General features: G+C 42.0%; 2 protein-coding genes across 3 annotated transcripts in view; one reads left to right on the top strand and one right to left on the bottom strand.

Moving 5' to 3' along the window:
* Positions 1-1072: 1072 nt before the first annotated feature.
* LOC139412302 (thrombospondin-related anonymous protein-like) lies at positions 1073-1612 on the bottom strand. The gene has a single exon (XM_071159147.1). It carries the CDS (start codon positions 1610-1612, stop codon positions 1073-1075), a length of 540 nt encoding a protein of 179 aa, XP_071015248.1.
* Positions 1613-7502: 5890 nt separating this feature from the next.
* LOC139411917 (cotranscriptional regulator ARB2A homolog) overlaps positions 7503-24599 on the top strand; it is a 272716-nt gene continuing 255619 nt past the window's right edge. Inside the window, exons 1-4 of one of the 2 annotated variants that reach the window (XM_071158672.1) lie at positions 7503-7602; positions 8288-8422; positions 10920-11021; positions 16817-16917. In XM_071158672.1, the coding sequence (XP_071014773.1) occupies positions 8323-8422; positions 10920-11021; positions 16817-16917 (303 nt within the window). In that variant the 5' untranslated portion in view covers positions 7503-7602; positions 8288-8322. Of the gene's footprint in view, positions 7603-7926; positions 8037-8287; positions 8423-10919; positions 11022-16816; positions 16918-24599 lie in introns of those variants that run through there. The other variant, XM_071158673.1, reaches the window with a different exon arrangement.

Raw genomic sequence — 24599 nt, 5'->3', positions numbered from 1 at the left:
CTCTCTCCCTCCCTTTCGTTCTCCCTCTCTCTCTCTCTCTCTCTCTCTCTCTCTCTCTCTCTCTCTCTCTCTCCCTTTCGTTCTCCCTCTCTCTCTCTCTCTTTCTCTTTCTCTCTCTCGCTCTCTTTCTCTCTCTCTTCTCTTACAAATGTGCACTTAACACCTTCCTGCAGAAAGGCTTCTCATTCATCAACTCTGTTTGTCCCAGTGACAAGCGGGGCGCTTCCTGAATATCAATATCAGCTAAGACAATGCGTCGCTCCGCTCAGCCAGTAACCTTCAGCTAAATGTCATTCTGCTTAATCCTATTTGAAAATTAAACATTGAAAAACCTTTAGCGTTTCGTCCTGCCCCTACTCCCTCCCACTGTTCCTTCATCCCTCCCTCTTCCCTCCCTCGGTTCATTTTGCGTGGCATTCGTAAATATTATGTTCTTCAAGTGATTGGATTGTTATTGAACTGTGAAGTGTAATAGTCATGAGGTATAGCCATTGCCCCTCTCTCTCCTCCTCCCCACCCTCACCATTTCTAACTATACTGTGTCAGTACCTGGTGTCTTCCTCAAGGTATAGAGTTGTCATGAGGCTGACTAAACCTCCCCCTCCTCCCCATCTCTCTCTTTCCTCTCCACCCCTCATACTCCCATTCGTTGGTCTGTCTATCAGCTGACAGTCCACTGGCTCGGTGATAGAGAGAGGGAGAAATGGAGAGAGAGAGAAAGACTAAACAAAGAGGAGAAGAAAGCAGAGATGTGCGAAGGGCCCCATGAATCAAATGCACATATTTACATAAACAAATCCTCCCCGTATAGACAGTAATTACCACGGTGACAGTGTGGCAGAAGAAGAGAAAAAGGATGTCTGATTCGACCAGAGACACAATGACTGAGGCAGAAACTCCATCAAAGTGCTCACATGGAGGGACCGGCTCGCATAGAGGGGCTGGCTCACATGGAGGGACATGCTCGCATGGAGGGGCCTGCTCACATGGAGGGACCTGCTCGCATGGAGGGGCCTGCTCGCATGGAGGGGCTGGCTCACATGGAGGGACCTGCTCGCGTGGAGGGGCCGGCTCACATGGAGGGACCTGCTCGCATGGAGGGGCCTGCTCGCATGGAGGGGCCTGCTCGAATGGAGGGGCCTGCTCGCATGGAGGGGCCTGCGTGCATGGAGGGGCCAGCTCGCATGGCCGGCTCGCATGGAGGGGCCGGCTCGCATGGAGGGGCCGGCTCGCATGGAGGGGCCTGCTCGCATGGAGGGGCCTGCTCGCATGGAGGGGCCGGCTCGCATGGAGGGGCTGGCTCACATGGAGGGGCCAGCTCGCATGGAAGGCCCTGCTCGAATGGAGGGGCCTGCTCGCATGGAGGGGCCTGCTCGAATGGAGGGGCCTGCTCGCATGGAGGGGCTGGCTCACATGGAGGGGCCGGCTCGCATGGAGGGGCCTGCTTGCATGGAGGGACCGGCTCACATGGAGGGGCCGGCTCACATGGAGGGGCCGGGTCACATGGAGGGGCCTGCTCGCATGGAGGGGCCTGCTCGAATGGAGGGGTCTGCTCGAATGGAGGGGCCTGCTCCATGGAGGGGCCGGCTCGCATGGAGGGGCCTACTCGCATAGAGGGGCCTGATGGAGCTGTGATGTGTGTTCTAGATAGGTAGAAAGCTCTGGTAAATAACTAAGCACTGTGTGTGTGTGTGTGTGTGTGTGTGTGTGTGTGTGTGTGTGTGTGTGTGTGTGTGTGTGTGTGTGTGTGTGTGTGTGTGTGTGTGTGTGTGTGTGTGTGTGTGTGTGTGTGTGTGTGTGTGTGTGTTCCAGGTGGGAGATCAAAATGGTGCAGCTCTGGAAGATAAAGAGAAGCCTGAGGTGGAGGAGCTACAGAAATGCTACTTCAACCAGAACCCTGCTGGATCTCAAGGCCCAGGAGGAACAGCATGTAGCAGCAAACATCATCAATTAAAACTACTGCACTCTATTCAGAAGACTCCTTCCACCAAAATCAGTTTGTGTTAAAAATTAGAAACATTGTATAGTGTATGCATCACAGGGTTAGAGAAGCACTGTGTGTGTGTGTGTGTGTGTGTGTGTGTGTGTGTGTGTGTGTGTGTGTGTGTGTGTGTGTGTGTGTGTGTGTGTGTGTGTGTGTGTGTGTGTGTGTGTGTGGTGTGTGTGTGTGTGTGTGTGTGTGTGTGTGTGTGTGTGTGTGTGTGTGTGTGTGTGTGTGTGTGTGTGTGTGTGTGTGTTTGCTGCATCATTGGGATTTCATCCTGTTGGTGTACATCCATGGGACAGGTTTCTGGATTGGCGGCAGAGTTTGTTTGCTTGAGAAGATGTGTTTCCAGGGACTGATCACTGAGGTTGAAGCAGCTCGTGTAAAGGCATTGGTGTCAGCATATTTTCTCCCAGTTCAAACAACAAACTTCAAATACTCCGATTTAGAGGAGAAGTTGTGTTATGATTACAAACTGTCACCAGAATGTGTCCCACCATGTAACAGACAGTACTGAGAGCATAGTTTGTTATTTCTGATACTTTCCCTACCAGGTTTTCTGTATTTTCTTATTGATGAGACAAGACAGAATCTAGTAGAATTAAACATGAAAATAAAAAACGATCACTTTTCTTCAAACTTTTAACACATTACACTGTTTTTTATTCCATCCCAATACATTATCAACTGGGTAGCTATGTTTCAACGTTCTAATACATTGAGAGTAAACTAAGAGTGATATGTTGCTGTTTTTCTTATACACTCTAGGGAAGAAAAGGGTCTCCATTGGCGAACCCTCTAAAGAACCCTTTTTGGTTCCAGTTAGAACCCCTTTGAGTTAAATGCAGAATATGACCTATTCCACGAGGGTTCTACATGGAACTTAAAAGGGTTCTCCTATGGGGACAGCCGAAGAACCCCTTTGGAACCCTTTTTTCCTGCAAATGAGTGACCAGTAGGATAAACACTGTGCATTCGGAAAGAATTCAGACCCCTTGACTTTTTCCACATTTTGGTATTTTACAGCCTTAATCTAAAATTGATTAAATTATTTTTTTCCCCCTCATCACTCTACACACAAAACCCACAATGACAAAGCAAAAACAGGTTTTCATACATTGCTGCAAATTAATTTAAAAAAATTAAATTAAATATCACATCTACATAAGTATTCCGATACTTTACTCAGTACTTTGTTGAAGCACCCTTGGCAGTGACTACAGCCTCGAGTCTTCTTGGGTATGACTCTACAAGCTTGGCACACTTTTATTTGGGGAGTTTCTCCCATTCTTCTCTACAGATCCTCTCAAGCTCTGTCAGGTTGGATGGGGAGTCTCACTGCACAGCTATTTTCAGGTCGGGTTCAAGTCCGGGCTCTGGCTGGGCCACTCAAGGACATTCAGAGGCTTGTCCCGAAGCCACTCCTGCTTTGTCTTGGCTGTGTGCTTAGGGTCGCTGTCCTGTTGAAAGGGGAACTTCGCCACAGTCTGAGGTCCTGGGCGCTCTGGAGCAGGTTTTCATCAAGGATCTCTCTGTACTTTGCTCTGTTCATCTTTCCCTCGATCCTGACTAGTCTCCCAGTCTTTACTCCTGAAAATCATCCCCACAGCATGATGCTGCCACCACCATGCTGCACCATAGGGATGGTGCCAGGTTTCCTGCAGACTTGATGCTTGGCATTCAGGCCATTGAGTTCAATCTTGGTTTCATCAGACCAGAGAGTCTTGTTTCTCATGGTCTGAGAGTAATTTAGGTGCCTTTTGGCAAACTCCAAGCAGGCTGTCATGTGCCTTTTACTGAGGAGTGGCTTCTATCTTGCCACGCTACCATAAAGGCCTGATTGGTGGAGTGCTGCAGAGATGGTTGTCCTTCTGGAAGATTCTCCCATCTCCACAGAGGAACTCTGGAGCTCCGTGAGAGTGACCATCAGGTTCTTGGTTACCTCCCTGACCAAGGACCGTCTCCCTCGATTGCTCTGTTTGGCCGGAGGGGCAGTTCTAGGAAGAGTCTTGGTGGTTCCAAACTTCTTCCATTTAAGAAAAAAGGAGGCCACTGTGTTCTTGGGCACCTTCAATGCTTCAGAAATGTTTTGGTACCCTCCCCCAGATGTGCCACAACACAATCCTGTCTTGGAGCTATACGGGCTATTTAGTATGCATTTCACTGTAAGGTAATCGGCGAATGTGACAAATAAACATTTTATTTGATCTGAATTCCTTCAACCTCATGGCTTGGTTTTTGCTCTGACATGCACTGTCAACTGTGAGACCTTATGTAGACAGGTGTGTGCCTTTCCAAATCATGTCCAATCAATTGAATTGACCACAGGTAGACTCCAATCAAGTTGTAGAAACATCTCAAGGATAATCAGTGGAAACAGGATTTACCTGAGCTCAATTCCAAGTCTCATACCAATGGGTTTGAATACTTATGTAAATAAGGTATTTTTCATTTTCATACATTTGCAAAAATTGCAAAAAAAATGTTTTCGCTTTGTCATTACGGGGGGGGGGGGGGGGTTCTGTGTTGATTGATGAGGAGTTTTTTTTCAGTTAATCCATTTTAGATTAAGGCTGTAACGTAACAAAATGTGGAAAAGGTCAAGGCATTTGAATACTTTCCTAATGCACTGTATATGATCATATAAACTACTAATAAAATAACACTGTATATGATCATATAAACTACTAATAAAATAACACTGTATATGATCATATAAACTACTAATAAAATAACACTGTATATGATCATATAAACTACTAATAAAATAACACTGTATATGATCATATAAACTACTAATAAAATAACACTGTATATGATCATATAAACTACTAATAAAATAACACTGTATATGATCATATAAACTACTAATAAAATAACACTGTATAGGATCATATAAACTACTAATAAAATAACAACAACAAAATGCTCTCAAGCTATTGTTTTTATCCACGTGAAGAAGTGCGCTGCTTATATTTAGCATAATACAATGACAGCTATTGTTTTCATATTGGTGTAGGAATTTAAGCCACTGCTCGTGTAAGATGTTATGATTTACACAACAAGGTTCCCTCATCTATTCTCAGGAAAGAATGGAAGCTGTGGTTTGTTTTGTCTTTCCAAAACAAACACTCACTATTCAATCACATTCTTCTACATTTTCATTGTTGACAGGTGATATCTTACTTATAGAAAACACCAGTCAATGGAAAATGAAGGCTTCATCACAAATACTCAATAGTTGTTTTATGGAGAATTGCGCTTTGCAGGATAATGCGATTATTGACACATACGCAGCAGGGAATTCCAAAAAAGAGCTTATTCTAATGTTTAGGATAACAATAAGCTTCCCCAGGAGTTATGACTCATTGATATCCCTGAATAAAGGAAACGTATTTATTCAAACAGTAAACCTATGCTGCTTTTGGGATGTAATGTTTATGTTGGAGGATGAAAACTGCTTATACAGTGCCTTCAGAAACTATTCACACCCTTTTACTTTTTACACATTTCTTCTGTTACAAAATGGGATTAAAATGGATTTAAATGTCATTTTCTGTCAACTATCTTCACAAAACACTCTAATGTAAAAGAGAAAGAAAAATCTGAACACTTTTATTTTTAAATCATGAGAAATAAAACAGTATTCAACCCCCAGAGTCAATACATGTTAGAATCACCTTTGGCAGCGATTTCAGCTGTGAGTCTTTCTGGGTAGGTTTCTAAGAGCTTTACACACCTGGATTAACAGTTGCACATTATTATTTTCAAAAGTCTTCAAGTTCTGTCAAATTAGTTGTTGATCATTGATTGCTTGACAACAATTTTCACGTATTGCCATAGATTTTCAAACAGATTGAAGTCAAAACTGTAATTCGGCCACTCAGGAACATTCGCTGTCTTCTTGGTAAGCAACTCCAGTGTATTTTTGGCCTTGTGTTTTACGTTATTGTCCTGCTGAAAGGTGAATTCATCTCCCGGTGTCTGGTGGAAAGCAGACTGAACCAGTTTTTCCTCTAGAATTTGGCCTGTGCTTAGCTCCATTACATTTTTTTTAATCCAGAAAAACTTCCCAGTCCTTAAAGGGATACTTCGGGATTTTGGCAAAGATGCCATTTATCTACTTTCCCAGAGTTAGATGAACTCACGGATACCATTTTTATGTTTCTGCGTTTCTCTGGGAAAGTAGATAAAAGTCCTCATTTTCCAAAATCCCAAAGTATACTTTTAACGATTACAAACATACTTATAACATGAAGTAGCTACCACTATGCTTGAAAATATGGAGAGTGGTGCTCAGTAATGTATTGTACTGGATTGACTCCAAACTTAAAGGTTTGTATTCAGGACAAAAAGTTAATTGCTTTGTCACATTATGTACAGTAGTATTTTAACTGCCTTTTTGCAATAGAATGCATGTTTTGGACAGGCTACGTTCTGTACAGAAAACCTTCTTTTCACTCTGTCATGTAGGTTAGTATACAATGTTGTTTATCCATCCTTAGTTTTCTTTTATCACAGCCATTAAACTCTGTAACTGTTTTAATGTCACCATTAGCATCATGCTGAAATCCCTGAGCGGTTTCCTTCCTCTCCGGCAACTGAGTTCGGAAGGACGCCTGTATCTTTGTAGTGACTAGGTGTGTTGATACAACATCCAAAATGTAATTAATTTCTTCACCATGGTCAAAGGGATATCAATGTCTGCTTTTAATTTTTTATACCCATCTACCAATAGGTTCCCTTCTTTGCAAAGCATTGGAACACCTCCTGGTCTTTGTGGTTGAATCTGTGGTTGAAATTGACTGCTCGACTGAGGGACCTTACAATTATCTGTATGTGTGGGGTACGGAGATGAGGTAGTCATTCAAAAATTATGTTAAACACTATTATTGTACACAGAGCAACTTCTTATGTGACTTGTTAAGCACATGTTTACTTCTGAACTTATTTAGGCTTGGCATAACAAAGGGGTTGAATACTTATTGACTCAAGATATTTCAGCTTTTCTTTTTTAATGAATTTGTAAAATTTCGAAAAACATAATTCCACTTTAACATTGTGGGGTATTGTGTGTAGGCCAGTGACATTTAAACTGTTTTAAGTCAAGTTTGGGGCGGCAGGGTAGCCTAGTGGTTAGAGTGTTGGAAGGTTGCAAGTTCAAACCCCCGAGCTGACAAGGTACAAATCTGTCGTTCTGCCCCTGAACAGGTAGTTAACCCACTGTTCCTAGACCGTCATTGAAAGTAAGATTTTCTGACTTGCCCTATTAAATAAAGGTAAAATAAAAAATTTAATTTAGGTTTCAACAACAAAATATCGAGAAAGTCAAGAGGTGTGAATACTTTCTGAAGGCACTGTACTCTTGAAAACCGTGGGTGCGGGACCGTGCGGGCATAGGTTGGGAGAGTCGAAAGTCTGTAATGTTGTACTTCATTCTTCCAATGTGACGTGCCTTGGTGGGTGGAGCTGTCTCTTTAAATATTCCTTCCAGGCGGTTGTCTCGGTAACCCGGAAGCTTCCATTTCTAAGATTCCTTCCTGTTTTGTACATTTTAAGGAGGCAGTGTCAGTGGATGCTGGATGATTGTTATTTGGAGATTCGCTTGTTACGTGTTGGTATGTGATTCAAGCAAATTGCATGATTGTAAAATAAACTAATATATGCCATGCACACGTGTGAAACAAACGCGTTGCTCCTGGAGGTGGCTTCACGTGTATGCATGCACACTCCCTGTCCCTGGGTTTAGGTTGTTTGGATACCTCTGCCTCTTGCACGCAAGTGCTTGCATATTCATGTCCAGCTATATTGTTTAGCTAACTAGCTACAGTGACTTACTAAAATGTCAGCGCCTGTTATTTCCGAAGTTAGCTAGCTACATGATATTTGCCATAACTTTCCTTTGCAGTGTCATGCTTCTGCAACCCATAGCAGGTTAACTACTTAGCCTCATTGAATTAGGCTATACGGTGACCAAATGGTAGTTATGTTGGATAACACATCATGCAGTGTGGTTACGACAGTGGTGTCAAGAAATGCCACAAATTAAATAGTAAGCTAGGGGAACTGTTGTTCTCTGTGTATTTATCTTTATCTTAACTATTTAAAATGTATATGATTCCTTCTGCATTATTGTATGTATTCATTCCTTGTAACTATTATCACAAATGAATGTCCTGCCTTCACTAGTAATCTTTAAAATACAAACAATGTAGTTGTTCATGTTACATTGTAACTAGTTACTGTTTTAAAAAAACAATATATATAAAGTAGGAGCCCCATGTTCTGTTCCCTTCCATGTAGAATGACCTGCAGTGATCCACAAGAACAGAAAATCCATGCTTACTCGACCCTGCACTTTTATACTGTTCATTTTGTGGATAACCATGGCCCAGATTCCTGGCCAGGAGGATAAAGAGAAAACAACTGCACTGAAAGGTAAGCAACTAGCTAGTTGGTCTTGGCTTCCTTGTATAGTTGAGTGTAGTTATGTGATTACTCACAGCTGGAAGGTAAATGTAAGCTAGCCAACTTGTATTTCTTGGTGTCCGTTGTGTTGTCTGTCACAAGGGCCCTTGAAGACTGGTGAACAGTTCTCCTACTGTCTGTCACAAGGGCCCTTGAAGACTGGTGAACAGTTCTCCTACTGTCTGTCACCTAGACATTTGTTTGCAGAGAGGACTCTAGTTTTTGAGAGTAGGAAGGACTAGATAAAGGGAGAAATGTGCTTTGCCCTCTCAATCTCGAGCCTGAAGGCTACTGTCTTTTTTCTCTGCATATCCCCTTTGTCTTTCCACGGGTACCAGTAAAGATGAGACACGCACTGCCTATGTTTGAATTGAGTATTTAGGATGCTTTCCCCTCTTTACCTCATGTAGGCTAGACATATTTATTCAATTCATATGGAACAGCTCTGAAGAGTGTTGAATAGGCAATCTTCAGTTTAAACAATAACAAATCGGGGACCCCACTTCTGTTTTGGTTAATAACAGCTGAGAGATGAAGCTGGAGAAATGTAACCACTCTCAAATTCATAGACCGAGCTATGGCTGCAAGGACTGACCATCCCAGATATCAGAATTATATCCGGAACAAAAATAATAAACACAACATGCAACAATTTCAAAGATTTCAATGAGTTACAGTTCATATAAGGAAATCAGTCAATCGAAATCAATTCATTAGGCCCTAACACATCTCCTTCAAATAGAGTTGACCAGGCTGTTGATTGTGGCCTGTGGAATGTTGTCCCACTCCTTTTCAATGGCTGTGCGAAGTTGCTGGATATTGGCAGGAAATGGAACATGCTGTCGAACATGTCGATTCAGAGCATCCCAAACATGCTCAATGGCTGACATGTCTGCTGAGTATGCAGGCCATGGAAGAACTGTGACATTTTCAACTTCCAGGAATTGTGTACAGATCCTTGAGACATGGGTCCGTGCTGAAACATGTGGTGATGGCACCAGATGAATGGCACGACAATGGGCCTCAGAATCTCGTCATGGTATCGCTGTGCATTCAAATTGCCATCGAAAAAATGCAATTGTGTTTATTGTCTGTAACTTATGCCTGCCCATACCATAACCCCACCGCCACCATGGGGTACTCTGTTGACATCGTTAACATCAGCAAACCACTCGCCTACACAACGCCATACACGTGGTCTGCGTTTATGATGCAGGTTGGACATAGTGCCAAATTCTCTAAAATTATGTTTGAGGTGGCTTATGGTAGAGAAATGAACATTCAATTATCTGGCAATACCTCTGGTAGACATTCCTGCACTCAGCATGCCAATTGCAAGCTCCCTCAAAACATGAGACATCTGTGGCATTGTGTTGTGTGACCGAACTGCACATTTTAGAGTGGCCTTTTGTCTCCAGCACAAGGTGCACCTGTGTAATGATCTTCTTGATATGCCACACCTGTCAGGTGGATGGATTATTTTGGCAAAGAAGAAATGCTCACTAACAGGCATATAACCTGTTACTAACAGGGATATAACACACTTTACCTGTTGCGTTTATATTTTTTGTTTAGTGTAGTTTTAGCCATGTTTTGAGGCTATACAGTATTTGGTTTACATTTTCATTATTCTTTGCTTATTTGAGCAGTTCTTGCCATAATATGGACTTATTTTACCAAATCTTCTGTATACCACCCCTACCTTGTCACACAACTGATTGGCTCAAACGCGTTAAGAAGGAAAGAAATTCCTCAAATGAACTTTTTAAGAAGGAACACCTGTTAATATTAATATGAAATGCACTCCAGGTGACTACCTCATGAAGCTGGTTGAGAGAATGCCAAGCTTGTGCAAAGCTGTCAAGGCAAAGGGTGGCTATTTGAAAATATATTTTGATTTGTTTATCCCTTTTTTTGGTTACTACATGATTCCATATGTGTTATTTAATAGTTTTGATGTCTTCACTACTATTCGATAATGTAGAAAATAGTAAAAATAAAGAAAAACCCTTGAATGAGTAGGTGTTCTAAAACTTTTGACCGGTAGAGTATGTAGAAGTTGCAAATGGCCTCTTTTTAATGTATTTTTTTGTTATGACTTCTAACCATGTCCAAGCACTCTGCAATAGCCTAGGTTTGTTTCCTTCTGTAATTTAGCCTAATTAGTTGTTGTTGTATATTATGAAACTGTACTAAGAGGAAACATTACTACAACACTGTAAATATGAATACGTAGCCGTAGCCTATTTCATTTGTTTCATTCTGCTAAACCAACATAGTCTTCCCAGCAACAATTGTCACTGAGTTCAAGTCACAGCAACTGGAAGTCTTGGGATCCATAAAAACAAAACATGAAGAGATGAGGCTAGGCCTTTATCCGTTATGACTGCCTCTGTGTTTTCAGCAGGTTCTGAGTGTAAATGTTGCTAATATTGATTCTCTGTGTCCCTCCCCACACCTGGCCCAGACTTGTTGTCCAGAATAGACTTAGACGAACTAATGAAGAAGGACGAACCTCCACTCACTTTCCCCAAGACGCTTGAAGAGTTTGAGTATACTTTCAACGAGCGTAAGTCATATCATTTCTATTTTGTGTGGATGTCTTGCATGGAAATGATTGCTTTGCATTTAACATTACATGTTGTACGAATAATTTAGCTAAATCTCGGATTTGAAAAGATTCCGCATCATTTGAATGCACAGGAAATCATCCTCATTTTGAGACCTGTATTAGAGAACCTGTCTCGGATTCTTTCATCTCTCTCTCTTCTGCTCTCTCCCTCTGTCCTGCACTGCTTTTGTCTCTTTCTCTCTTGCTCTCGCTCTCCTGCCCTTTCTCTCTCTCCTGCACTTCTCTCACTCTCTCTCTCTCTCTCTCTCCCTCCTCCTCTCTTTCTCTGTGTGACAGCCTCTGCTGGCTGGCTATGTGTCTGTCCTGAGGAAGACATGTTGTGTATTCTACGGCCTGTCAGTAACCTACTCAGCCTTGCACTCAATCTGACGGAGGATTTGCATAGCCTTGCTGCCCTTAAGAACAGGCCCGGGCTGCCACGGCTGAGAAGCCTGCCTTGGGTGTCTTCTTCACTCTCCAAGAATATCATTTCTATATAAAGCCCCTCCGGCTCAGTGCTGCCATGACTGGAGGGTATTCTTCACCAACACCCAAGTTAGCCTACGTCTAAATAGTGTAAAAAATATGACCATATTTAAGAGGCTGTATACAATTGAAACCGGTATCTTAATTATAAAGATGATGACTTCGTCACAGTAGCCCTCCGGTTTTTCATTAGTGGAAATCCAAGGTTATGTACACCTATTACGCTCCAGAATTGAGAACTGCATGCTAATTATGCCAGAAAAAGGGGAGACATTTTGAGGAAACCTATTCCTCTGAGAGGCTGTGTTGTGGAGGCGATGGAGCTGAACTCTCATACACACACAAGTGCACACACACACACACACACACTTAATTACTGTGCCTTCAGAAAGCATTCATAACCCTTGACTTATTGCACAGTTTGTTGTGTTACAGCCTGAATTCAAAATGGATCAAATTGATTTTGTTTCTCACCCATCTACACACAATACCCCATAATGAGTGAAAACATGTTTTTAGACATTTTTGCAAATGTATTGAAAAGGAAATACAGAAATACTGTTTCTGATTTATATAAGTATTCACACCCCTGAGTGAATACATGTTAGAACACCTGTGGCAGTGATTACAGCAGTGAGTCTTTCTGGGTAGGTTTCTAAGAGCTTCACACACCTGGATTGTATAGTGAACTAACATATACACGCAGCATATAAAGTGTTTCGTTTTCATGAGCTGAATAAAATATCCCAGATACTTTCCATACACACAAAAAGCTTCTTTCTCAGAAATGTTGTGCAGCAATTGGTTTACATTCCTTTTAATGAGCATTTCTCCTTTGTATTCAGGACATTCTTTCAGCAAAATAAAATGTGCAGCTTTACTTTAGTGCCTTATTACAAACAGGACGCATGTTTTGGAATATTTGTGAATTCTGTACAGGCTTCTTTCGTTTCACCCTGTCATTTAATGTAATGTGGAGTAACTACAGTTCCACTTTGACATTACGGGGTATTGTGTGTCGGCCATTGACACAACATCTGGCCTTCGTCCATTTTAAATTCAGCCTGTAACACCACAAAATGTGGAATGAGGGGTGTGAATCCATTCTGAAGGCGCTCCAGGTTTACATAACCTTGGATTTGTTGTAATGAAAAACAGGAGGGCTACTGTGATGAAGTCATCATCTTTATAATTAACATACATCAGTATCAGTTGTATTAAAGCCTCCTAAATGTTTAATTCATTACATGGTCATATAATTATTTTCTGCATTGTTGGGAAGGGCCCAAAAGTTAGCAGTTCACTGTTAGTCTGCACCTGTTGTTTACAAAGCATGTGACAAATAAGATTTGATTTGAGACACACACGCCTTGCATGTAGGGTTTCATTAGGATCCACTCTTCCTTCTGTTAAGTGCTACTGTTTAATAGCTCACTTCTCGCCCCACTGTGTATGCAAAATAGATTATTATTTTTTGCCGGGTTTGCCGTTGCGGAATAATTGAGAAAGTATGAGACCCTACGGCTATTTCGGTTAAGTACGTATACTTTGAGTATTTTAGCTTTATAGGTTTTGCAGTCTTAGAGGTCACAATTACATTTAATACTGTTTTGTTCTTCGATATGTTGCAGTGTCAACAGCAGGATAGATGGTTATGTTACAGTGTCAACAGAATGATAGATATTTGTTAGTGTCAACAGAATGATAGATATTTGTTAGTGTCAACAGAATGATAGATATTTGTTAGTGTCAACAGAATGATAGATATTTGTTAGTGTCAACAGAATGATAGTTGTTAGTGTCAACAGAATGATAGTTGTTTGTGTCAACATAATGATAGTAGTTAGTGTCAACAGAATGATAGATAGTTGTTTGTGTCAACAGAATGATAGATAGTTGTTAGTGTCAACAGAATGATAGATTGTTGTTTGTGTCAACAGAATGATAGATTGTTGTTTGTGTCAACAGAATGATAGATAGTTGTTAGTGTCAACAGATTGATAGATGGTTGTTAGTGTTAACAGAATGATAGATAGTTGTTAGTGTCAACAGAATGATAGATAGTTGTTAGTGTCAACAGAATGATAGATAGTTGTTAGTGTCAACAGAATGATAGATAGTTGTTAGTGTCAACAGAATGATAGATAGTTGTTAGTGTCAACAGAATGATAGATAGTTGTTAGTGTCAACAGAATGATAGATGGTTGTTAGTGTCAACAGAATGCTAAATGGTTGTTAGTGTCAACATAATGATAGATTGTTGTTACAGTGTCAACAGAATGATAGATAGTTGTTAGTGTCAACAGAATGATAGATGGTTGTTAGTGTCAACAGAATGATAGTTGTTAGTGTCAACAGAATGATAGATAGTTGTTAGTGTCAACAGAATGCTAGATAGTTGTTAGTGTCAACAGGATGATAGATGGTTTTGTTACAGTGTCAACAGAATGATAGATGGTTTTGTTACCGTGTCAACAGATTGATAGATGGTTTTGTTACAGTGTCAACAGAATGATAGATGGTTTTGTTACAGTGTCAACAGATTGATAGATGGTTTTGTTAGTGTCAACAGAATGATCATTTGTTGTTAGTGTCAACAGAATGATAGATAGTTGTTAGTGTCAACAGAATGCTAAATGGTTGTTAGTGTCAACATAATGATAGATTGTTGTTACAGTGTCAACAGAATGATAGATAGTTGTTAGTGTCAACAGAATGATAGATGGTTGTTAGTGTCAACAGAATGATAGTTGTTAGTGTCAACAGAATGATAGATAGTTGTTAGTGTCAACAGAATGATAGATAGTTGTTAGTGTCAACAGGATGATAGATGGTTTTGTTACAGTGTCAACAGAATGATAGATGGTTTTGTTACCGTGTCAACAGATTGATAGATGGTTTTGTTACAATGTCAACAGAATGATAGATGGTTTTGTTACAGTGTCAACAGATTGATAGATGGTTTTGTTAGTGTCAACAGAATGATCATTTGTTGTTAGTGTCAACAGAATGATAGATGGTTTTGTTACAGTGTCAACAGAATGATAGATGGTTTTGTTACAGTGTCAACAGATTGATAGATGGTTTTGTTAGTGTCAACAGATTGATAGATGGTTTTGTTACAGTGTCAACAGAATGATAGATGGTTTTGTTACAGTGTCAACAGAATGATAGATGGTTTTGTTACAGTGTCAACAGAATGATAGATGGTTTTGTTACAGTGTCAACAGAATGATAGATAGTTGTTACAGTGTCAACAGAATGATACATGGTTTTGTTAGTGTCAACAGAATGATAGATGGTTTTGTTACAGTGTCAACAGAATGATAGATGGTTTTGTTACAGTGTCAACAGAATGATAGATGGTTTTGTTACAGTGTCAACAGAATGATAGATGGTTTTGTTACAGTGTCAACAGAATGATAGATGGTTTTGTTACAGTGTCAACAGAATGATAGATGGTTTTGTTACAGTGTCAACAGAATGATAGATGGTTTTGTTACAGTGTCAACAGAATGATACATGGTTTTGTTACCGTGTCAACAGAATGATAGATAGTTGTTACAGTGTCAACAGAATGATACATGGTTTTGTTAGTGTCAACAGAATGATAGATGGTTTTGTTACAGTGTCAACAGATTGATACATGGTTTTGTTACAGTGTCAACAGATTGATACATGGTTTTGTTACAGTGTCAACAGAATTATAGATGGTTTTGTTACAGTGTCAACAGAATGATAGATGGTTTTGTTTGTGTCAACAGAATGATAGATGGTTTTGTTACAGTGTCAACAGAATGATAGATGGTTTTGTTACAGTGTCAACAGAATGATAGATGGTTTTGTTACAGTGTCAACAGAATGATAGATGGTTTTGTTACAGTGTCAACAAAATGATAGATGGTTTTGTTACTGTGTCAACAGAATGATAGATGGTTTTGTTAGTGTCAACAGAATGATAGATGGTTTTGTTAGTGTCAACAGAATGATAGATGGTTTTGTTACAGTGTCAACAGAATGATAGATGTCCTCATTTTTAAGCACTGTATTTTGAGGTATTTATCAGATGCAGTGATTCTTGTTTAGTTTGAAAAAAATGCTTGTAGTCTTGAATTGCTCTCCCTCATCACCTTGTTCTGTGCTTGTTGTGTTATTGTCAATTGAACCTGGGCTGTAATAACCACAGGTGTTAAAAGTTCTCCCATGGAAACAATGAATAACACTTTGGCTGTAGTGTATTTCCTAACATTGTACCCCTACACACACATATGGCACCCTGTCGCTCCCCACTGGCTAGGCAGAGTGGTGGTGGTGGGTGGGGTGAGTGACCAGGGTCAGTGAGAGTGACGGTTGATTGGCTGCCACCCAATGCCCAGCCACCAAGGCAGCGTGAGGAACAGTTGTGGTGGTCAGGCTGACACCCAACGCCCCCTCTCAGTTCTCAGGTGGATAGGGCTACGGATGGTTGTGATGAGGCCAGGGTGAGAAACTGGGAGAGAGAGAAGGGAGAAAAGAGAGGGAGGGAGAGCGAGTTAACGCCACACCAGCTGTCTGGGCCTCGGCTGCCAGACGTCCCAGAAGGCCGTTGGAGTCGTGACTGGAAGAGGGCTCCGCATCCGCGGGCCTTGTACCTGCCAGATGGGGGAATGGCAGCCAAACTCTTTAATTGCATGAAGGGAGAGAGGTGCAGAAAAGCAAGGCCTCCGTCTGAACTGAAGGTCAAAGCTAGTTTGCTTCTTTTGACAGGCGGAACTACTTCAGCATGCCCATACGGAGGTAGAAACCTAACAAGCACTGCATTTTTTTCCTCCTGCTGCTGCTTTCTCCTCACAGCGTCATTATCTTTCCTGTCATAATTAAGCGGTAGTCAGTTTGAACAGCGCCGTTCAGTTCTCTCTTTCTTTGGGGAGCCGAAGATTTGGACCAAAGTTATAATTTCAAACCCTTGTTCCAGCCTCAGCTAAATGCAAAATCTTGATGGGGTCAATTCTGTTTTAATGGATATCGGGATTGATTAATTGATATTCAACCCATGAATTGGAAACCTGTTATATTCTTTGAAGATTTTTCAATTTCTAAATGATGTTTCAGTAGTTTGCCAGATTAACCCCTGACCTGGAACAAAAAGACTTGAGGTACTGACAGAAGTCCCAATGAGTAGGACTAGATTAACACGATGTCTCCCTGTCTGTCTCCCTGTCTGTCTCCCTGTGTCTGCCTCTCTTTTTGTTCGTCTCGCTCCCTTTCTCTGTCTGTCTGCCTATCAGAGGGCCAGTTGAGGCACACCACGACAGGGGAGGCGTTTGTGTTCAACGCCCGAGAGGATCTCCACAGGTGGAACCAGAAACGTTACGAGGCGTTGGGAGAGGTACTTATTGTTGCTGCTCCCCCTCTTCACCCCCGTTCATCCCCCTCTAACTCTGTCTATCAGTCTCCAGTTCTGGCCTATGTTCTCTTGTTGTTAGTACTACTGCAGTACTATTCCTTTGCCTTTTGTACTGAGATGGTGCTGTTCTGCTTTGCTATAGCAAATTAAGTTAATTAAAACAACATTTATCCCTGATTGAGGAAATTGAAACTCTCTCTGACAGGGTATTGTTATGGGAAACTGATGATGATTTTGATGCCTCTCTGCTCCCCAGTTTTAATAACTCTTTAATTGGATTCAGAGAGGAAGTTGAACACACGCGCATACACTTTTTATTCCTTGGGTTTGTCTTCTAAAGGGTCAGTGCATCATGTATTTGTCTCTGTCTGGTACATCTCCTGAGAGTAAAGTGTGGGGGATGGTGGATCCTTCCTTGGCAGAGAGTGGTGGATCCTTCCTTGGCAGAGGGTGGTGGATCCTTCCTTGGCAGGGGATGGTGGATCCTTCCTTGGCAGAGAGTGGTGGATCCTTCCTTGGCAGAGGGTGGTGGATCCTTCCTTGGCAGAGGGTGGTGGATCCTTCCTTGGCAGAGAGTGGTGGATCCTTCCTTGGCAGAGGGTGGTGGATCCTTCCTTGGCAGAGGGTGGTGGATCCTTCCTTGGCAGAGGGTGGTGGATCCTTCCTTGGCAGAGGGTGGTGGATCCTTCCTTGGCAGAGAGTGGTGGATCCTTCCTTGGCAGAGAGTGGTGGATCCTTCCTTGGCAGAGAGTAGTGGATCCTTCCTTGGCAGAGAGTGGTGGATCCTTCCTTGGCAGAGAGTGGTGGATCCTTCCTTGGCAGAGAGTGGTGGATCCTTCCTTGGCAGAGAGTGGTGGATCCTTCCTTGGCAGAGAGTGGTGGATCCTTCCTTGGCAGAGAGTGGTGGATCCTTCCTTGGCAGAGAGTGGTGGATCCTTCCTTGGCAGAGAGTGGTGGATCCTTCCTTGGCAGAGAGTGGTGGATCCTTCCTTGGCAGAGAGGGGAGGATCTCTGTCTCTCTGTGTGTGTGTTAGTCTGTGTGCGTGTTGTGCGTGATCAGGATTGGTTTGCCCTGATTTATAACTGGCTCAGCATTCCGGTTGTTTATACCTTCACACTCAAAAGACCCTTAAATCCTCCAGCCCCTCGCCAATGTTACGGCTCTAGTGGGCGTGTGTGAGTGTTTCTATTTATTCCGAAGTCAGTTTATTTTCTCTCGCTTCAGCTGAAATAATGTCCACAATTGATTTCAAGATAGTTTCTGCCGTTTATTACGTGGTTGTGTCATATTTCTGTGCATACTTTTTTTTTTACAGTTTACATACACTTAGGTTGGAGTCATTAAAACTCGTTTTTCAACCACTCAACAAATTTCTTGTTAACAAACTAGAGTTTTGGCAAGTCGGTTAGGACATCTACTTTGTGCATGACACAAGTAATTTTTTCAACAATTGTTTACAGACAGATTATTTCACTTATAATTCACTGTATCACAATTCCAGTGGGTCAGAAGTTTACATGCACTACGTTGACTGTGCCTTTAAACAACTTGGAAAATTCCAGAAAAGGATTTCATGGCTTTGGAAGCTTCTGATAGGCTAATTGACATAATTTGAGTCAATTGGAGGTGCACCTGTGGATGTATTTCAAGGCCTTTCTTCAAACTCAGTGCCTCTTTGCTTGACATCATGGGAAAATCAAAAGAAATCAGCCAAGACCTCAGAAAAATAATTGTAGATCTCCACAAGTCTGCTTCATCCTTGGGAGCAATTTCCAAACACCTGAAGATACCACGTTCATCTGTTCACACAATAGTATGCAAGTATAAACACCATGGGACCACGCAACCGTCATACCGCTCAGGAAGGAGACGCGTTCTGTCTCCTAGATATGAACGTACTTTGGTGCGAAAAGTGCAAATCAATCCCAGAACAACAGCAAAAGGACCTTGTGAAGATGCTGGAGGAAACAGGTACAAAAGTATCTATATCCACAGTAAAACCAGTCCTATATCGACATAACCTGAAAGGCCGCTCAGCAAGGACGAAGCTACTGCTCCCAAGCCGCCATAAAAAAGCCAGACTGTGGTTTTTAACTACACATGGGGACAAAGATTGTATGTTTGGAGAAATGTCCTCTGGTCTGATGAAACAAAAATGTAACTGTTTGGCCATAATGACCATTCTTATGTTTAGAGAAAAAAGGGGGAGGCTTGCAAGCCGAAGAACACCATCCCAACCGTGAAGCACGATCATCAGCATCATGTTGTGGGTGTGCTATGCTGCAGGAGGGACTGGTGCACTTCACAAAATAGATGGCATCATGAGGCAGGACAATTATGTGGATATATTGAAGCAACATCTCAAGATATCAGTCAGGACGTTTGACTGAAAGCTTGGTCGCAAATGGGTCTTCCAAATGGACAATGACCCCAAGCATACTTCCAAAGTTGTGGCAAAATGGCTTAAGGACAAGAAAGTCAAGGTATTGGGGTGGCCATCACAGAGCCCTGACCTCAATCCTATAGAAAATGTGTGGGTAGAACTGAAAAAGCGTTTGAGAGGCCTACAAACCTGACTCAGTTACACCAGATCTGTGAAGAGGAATGGGCCAAAATTAACCCAACTTATTGTGTGAAGCTTGTGAAAGTCTCCCCAAAATGTTTGACCCAAGTTAAACAATTTAAAGGAAACACTACCAAATACTAATTGAGTGTATGTAAACTTCTGACCGACTGGGAATGTGATGAAAGAAATAAAAGCTGAAATAAATCATTCTCTCTACTATTATTCTGACATTTCACATTCTTAAAATAAAGTGGTGGTCCTAACTGACCTAAAACAGGACATTTTCATTAGGATTAAATGTCAGGAATTGTGAAACTGATTTTAAATGTATTTGGCTAAAGTGTATGTAAACTTCCCACTTCAACTGTATGCATGCATCAAAATATGTAGGAATGGAGTATGTATCTGAGAAGTGCCCTCCGTGCTGTTTTACATACTTTGATTTGGACTCATAACCCGACCCTCCCGTGCTCCAATGTGCATGCTCTGAGGACGGTAGTATGCGCATGCTCTGAGGACGGTAGAATGTGCATGCTCTGAGGACGGTAGAATGCGCATGCTCTGAGGACGGTAGAATGCGCATGCTCTGAGGACGGTAGAATGTGCATGCTCTGAGAACGGTAGAATGTGCATGCTCTGAGGACGGTAGAATGTGCATGCTCTGAGGACGGTAGAATGCATATTGAGATAAACCCTCAGTCTCAACCCATGCGGTATACATGGGCTAATCACACGCCAATGTTTACATTTGTTGTAATGTTTTGTTAATTTGCATCCCCGCTATTTTGCTTTTAATTTTTCCGCTCATTCTTTGAAGTTCAAAGAGAAAGATGGACTCTTTGATGGGATTACCTGTGTGTTTTTCACTTGTAATCCAGGTACGTCCTTAGAGAACTAGCCTTATGTGTAGTCCTCCCTGTCTTTAGCTGACAGAGGTTTCCAGCACCTGAAACGCTGGAAGCAAACATTTAGTAGTGCAGAACAGAGGCGTTTGAACTTCTTGAACGCAGACATCAGACTCGGGCCCAGACGTTTAGGGAAGGAACGCTCATCAAGGAGCCAGCATGCTAATGAGATTTGGTGGTAATTAAAAACAGCATCTCATTCGAACATGTAATAAGCTATGTCACTGGTGACGCTAGCTGTGATAACGAGACATAACGAGTGAGGGGTGTGGCTAAAGTTGGCTTGGACTCCTGTCTGTCTCTGTCTGTCCATCCATCTGTATGGAGGCCAGGTTAATTCACAGGGCCAGGCGATGACAGACACACTGTTTATTATCTGTGCATAGTCCCTTTTATCTCTACCTTCATGTACAGTGGGGCAAAAAAGTATTTAGTCAGCCACCAATTGTGCAAACCTTGTGAAGACTTACAGAAAACATTTGACCTCTGTCATTGCCAACAAAGGGTATATAACAAAGTATTGAGATAAACTTTTGTTATTGACCAAATACTTATTTTCCACCATAATTTGCAAATAAATTCATTAAAAATCCTACAATGTGATTTTCTGGATTTTTTTCTAATTTTGTCTGTCATAGTTGAAGTGTACCTATGATAAATTACAGGCCTCTCTCATCTTTTTAAGTGGGAGAACTTGCACAATTGGTGGCTGACTAAATACTTTTTTGCCCCACTGTACATATTACCTCCATTACCTCGACTAACCTGTAGACCCACACATTGACTCTGTACCGGTACCCCTTGTATTTTGTCTCGTTATTGTTATTTTGTTGTGTTACTATTTTTTCTTTCGTTTATTTAGCACCTTTTTCTTACTTACTTTTTTATAAACTCTGAATTGTTGGTTCAGGGCTCGTAAGTAAGCATTTCACAGTAAGGTTGTATTCTGTGCATGTGACAAATACCATGTGACTTGATTTAATAGGAGTTAATAGTAGTTAGGCCCTATGAAATGAATCAGGGTAATAGGACACTATATTCCTATGGACTGGGTCTGGGCTGGTTAGCTATGGTCTAGTTCTGTCTTTTGGACATAATCATTTTCCACCATTGAAAATGAGGGGGTCTTTCTTGTCTAAAGATATTTCTGTATTCTCTTATACATCCAGGGTTTTAATGGCTATTGCACATGCTCTCCCTGAGTCTTTTGGGCTATGAAGAGCAGGTCAAGGTTTAGGGGTGAGCGCAGAGAAAGCCCCTGCTGCTGAGAGCCCTCGTTCACAACAATGGCCTTCCTGAACCCCACAATGCATTGTGCGGAGAGAGGGGAAAGGAGATGCGGTGTCCTTCTCTGATTGTCCCTAGTGCTAGGAGTGTGGGGGTGGGAGAGCGCCCACCCACCCTGCGTAGGTGGGGGATACCATCAGCTCGCTCTCTCACTCTCTCTGTCTCTATCCCTCCATCCCTTCCATGGACCTGCCAGTTTACAGAGCAGAGCTAGCTGCGCAAGTGCAGTGCTAGGGAAAATGGCGTCCGCATTGTGAGAGACATCACAATACCAGATGTCCAATTTGCACTTCAGCCTTGTCTGAATGGGAAGAAGATGTGGAGAATGTCTTGATGGCCGCTTAGAGGAAAGATCTGCAGCTGCGGTTGAATGCAGGGGCATTGCATTGTGGGCCCAGATTATAATTCTTATTCTTGTTTATTTATCTATTTTTACAGCTCAATACGAAGATCTTTCCAAGGAGCACAAATGCTTCACTGTATTCTACATGCTCTGGAAACTGTTTGTTTAATGTCTCAGTTTGTGGTGAATTTGCATATTTAATTGTTTGAAAACTTGTGAAAACTAGCCCACTAAACCACTAATTTAAGGAGCTTCTTGTTGAAAAACATTGCTATTGTGTGGATCCCTGTAGATGTGTCTCTCTGAGGGCTCCTACCTGAGCAGTGCTGTGGCTGGAGACAGTAACAGGTTGGTAGGGAGGTGCTCACATTCAGGAGGATTAAATAACACGGTGGGTGCTCAGTCAGCCGATCCACATTCTCCCCGTGTTAATATCTCCCACAATTGTCTTTAGTGGCTGCGTGGAAATAGCCTAGCCCGCTACACACTCTCAGACAGACACACGAATTGAACGCTATCTAGTACCCCTTGGAGCTGTGGCTGTCTATTTCAGAGTGTGTGTGCATACAGTACCCGTCATAGGGTTTGGAGACACCTGCTCATTCAAGTTTTTAAAATTTAATTTAGACTATTTTCTATGTTGTATAATAACAGTGAAAACATCAAAACTATGAAATAACACATATGGAATCATGTAGTAACCAAAAAAGTGTTAAACAAATCACAATATATTTAAGATTTTAGATTCTTCAAAGTAGCCACCCTTTGCCTTGATGACAGCTTTGCCATTCTCTCAACCAGCTTCATGTGGAATGCTTTTCCAACAGTCTTGCTGCAGTCTCCACATATACTGTGCACTTGTTGGCTACTTTTCCTTCACTCTGCGGTCCAACTCATCCCAAAGCATCTCAATTAGGTTGAGGTCGGGTCATTTTGGAGGCCAGTTCATCGGATGCAGCACTCCATCACTCTCCGTCTTGGTCAAATAGCCCTTACACAGCCTGGAGGTGTGTTTTGGGTCATTGTCTTGTTGATAAACAAATGATAGTCCCACTAAGCACAAACCAGCCATACTGGTTAAGTGTGCCTTGAATTCTAAATAAATCACAGACAGTGTCACCAGCAAAGCACCCCCAAACCATCACACCACCTCCTCCATGATTCACGGTGGGAACCACACATGCAGAGATCATCCATTCACCTACTCTGCATCTCACAAAGACACAGCAATTCGACCATATTCTGTGTACCACCCCTATCTTGTCACAACACAACTGATTGGCTCAAATGCATTAAGAAGGAAAGAAATTACACTTTTTTTTGTTGTAAGGCACACCTGTTAATTGAAATGCATTCCAGGTAACTACCTAATGCCAAGAGTTTGCAAAGCTGTCATCGAGGCATGGGTGGCTACTTAGAAGAATCTCAAATATAAAATATATATTTTTTGTTTAACACTTTTTGGTTTACTACATGATTCAATTCGTTTTTTTCAATCTAGAAAATATTGAAATAAAGAAAAACACTGGAATGAGTAGGTGTGTCAAAACTTCATAGGCTGTTTGTGCGTGTGATCCAGGATAACCTTTTAAGGTGTGTGTGTGTGTGTGTGTGTGTGTGTGTGTGTGTGTGTGTGAACGTGTTTAACTATGGTCCCCACAAGAATAGTAAACAAACAAAAATATTGAAATATAATTTGACCAACTGGGTAGGTTTTGTTAGTCACCACAAGGTCAAATGATATTTCTTGGGGGTTAAGGTTAGAATTATCTTTAGGGTTAGGCGCTAGCGTTAGTTTTAGGGTTAAGTTTAGTGTAATGGTAAGAGTACAGGGTTAGGGAACATTTTGAATGGGATTGAATTGTGTGTCCACACAAGGATATTTGTACAAGACTGTGTGTGTGTGGTGAGTGTGTGTAGGATCAGGGTGAACTGGGCCCTGTAGAGCACAGTGAAAGTGTAATTGTTGCTGTAAGTGATAGTTCCCCCTGATATGTGACTGGCATGAGGCCCAGGTGGAATTGTATTAAGCCGTTAATAAATTAGTATTTTTCTCCCCTCGCTGCATATGTGGGGTGACACACACACTCTATTCTAATGAACCTAGGCACAGCCAGATGGCTCTATTATGAAGATGTCTCTCTCTTTCTTTTTCTCTCTCTGTCTGTGTGTGTCCCTCTCTCACTCTCCTCTCTCACTCTCCTCTCTCACTCTCTGTGTGTGTGTGTGTGTGTGTCTCTCTGTGTCTTTCCCTCTCCTCTCTCTCTCTCTCTGTGTCTCTCTCTCCTCTCTCACTCTCTCTGTCTGTGTGTGTCCCTCTCTCACTCTCCTCTCTCTCTGTGTGTCTCTCTCTCCTCTCTCACTCTCTCTGTGTGTGTCTCTGTGTCTTTCCCTCTCCTCTCTCTCTCTCTCTGTGTCTCTCACTCTCCTCTCTCTCTCTCTCTCCCTCACTCTCTCTGTCTCTTCCTCTCACTCTGTGTCTCTCCCTCACTCTCTCTTGCTCTCTCCCTCCCTCTCTCTTGCTGTCTGTCACTCTGGCTCCCTCTCTCCTCTCTCTTGCTG

This window comes from Oncorhynchus clarkii, chromosome 6 (assembly GCF_045791955.1).
Source record: "Oncorhynchus clarkii lewisi isolate Uvic-CL-2024 chromosome 6, UVic_Ocla_1.0, whole genome shotgun sequence".
NCBI lineage: Eukaryota > Metazoa > Chordata > Actinopteri > Salmoniformes > Salmonidae > Oncorhynchus > Oncorhynchus clarkii.
Note: the sequence above shows the minus strand (reverse complement) of the source record. Positions and strands in the feature narration are given on the sequence as shown.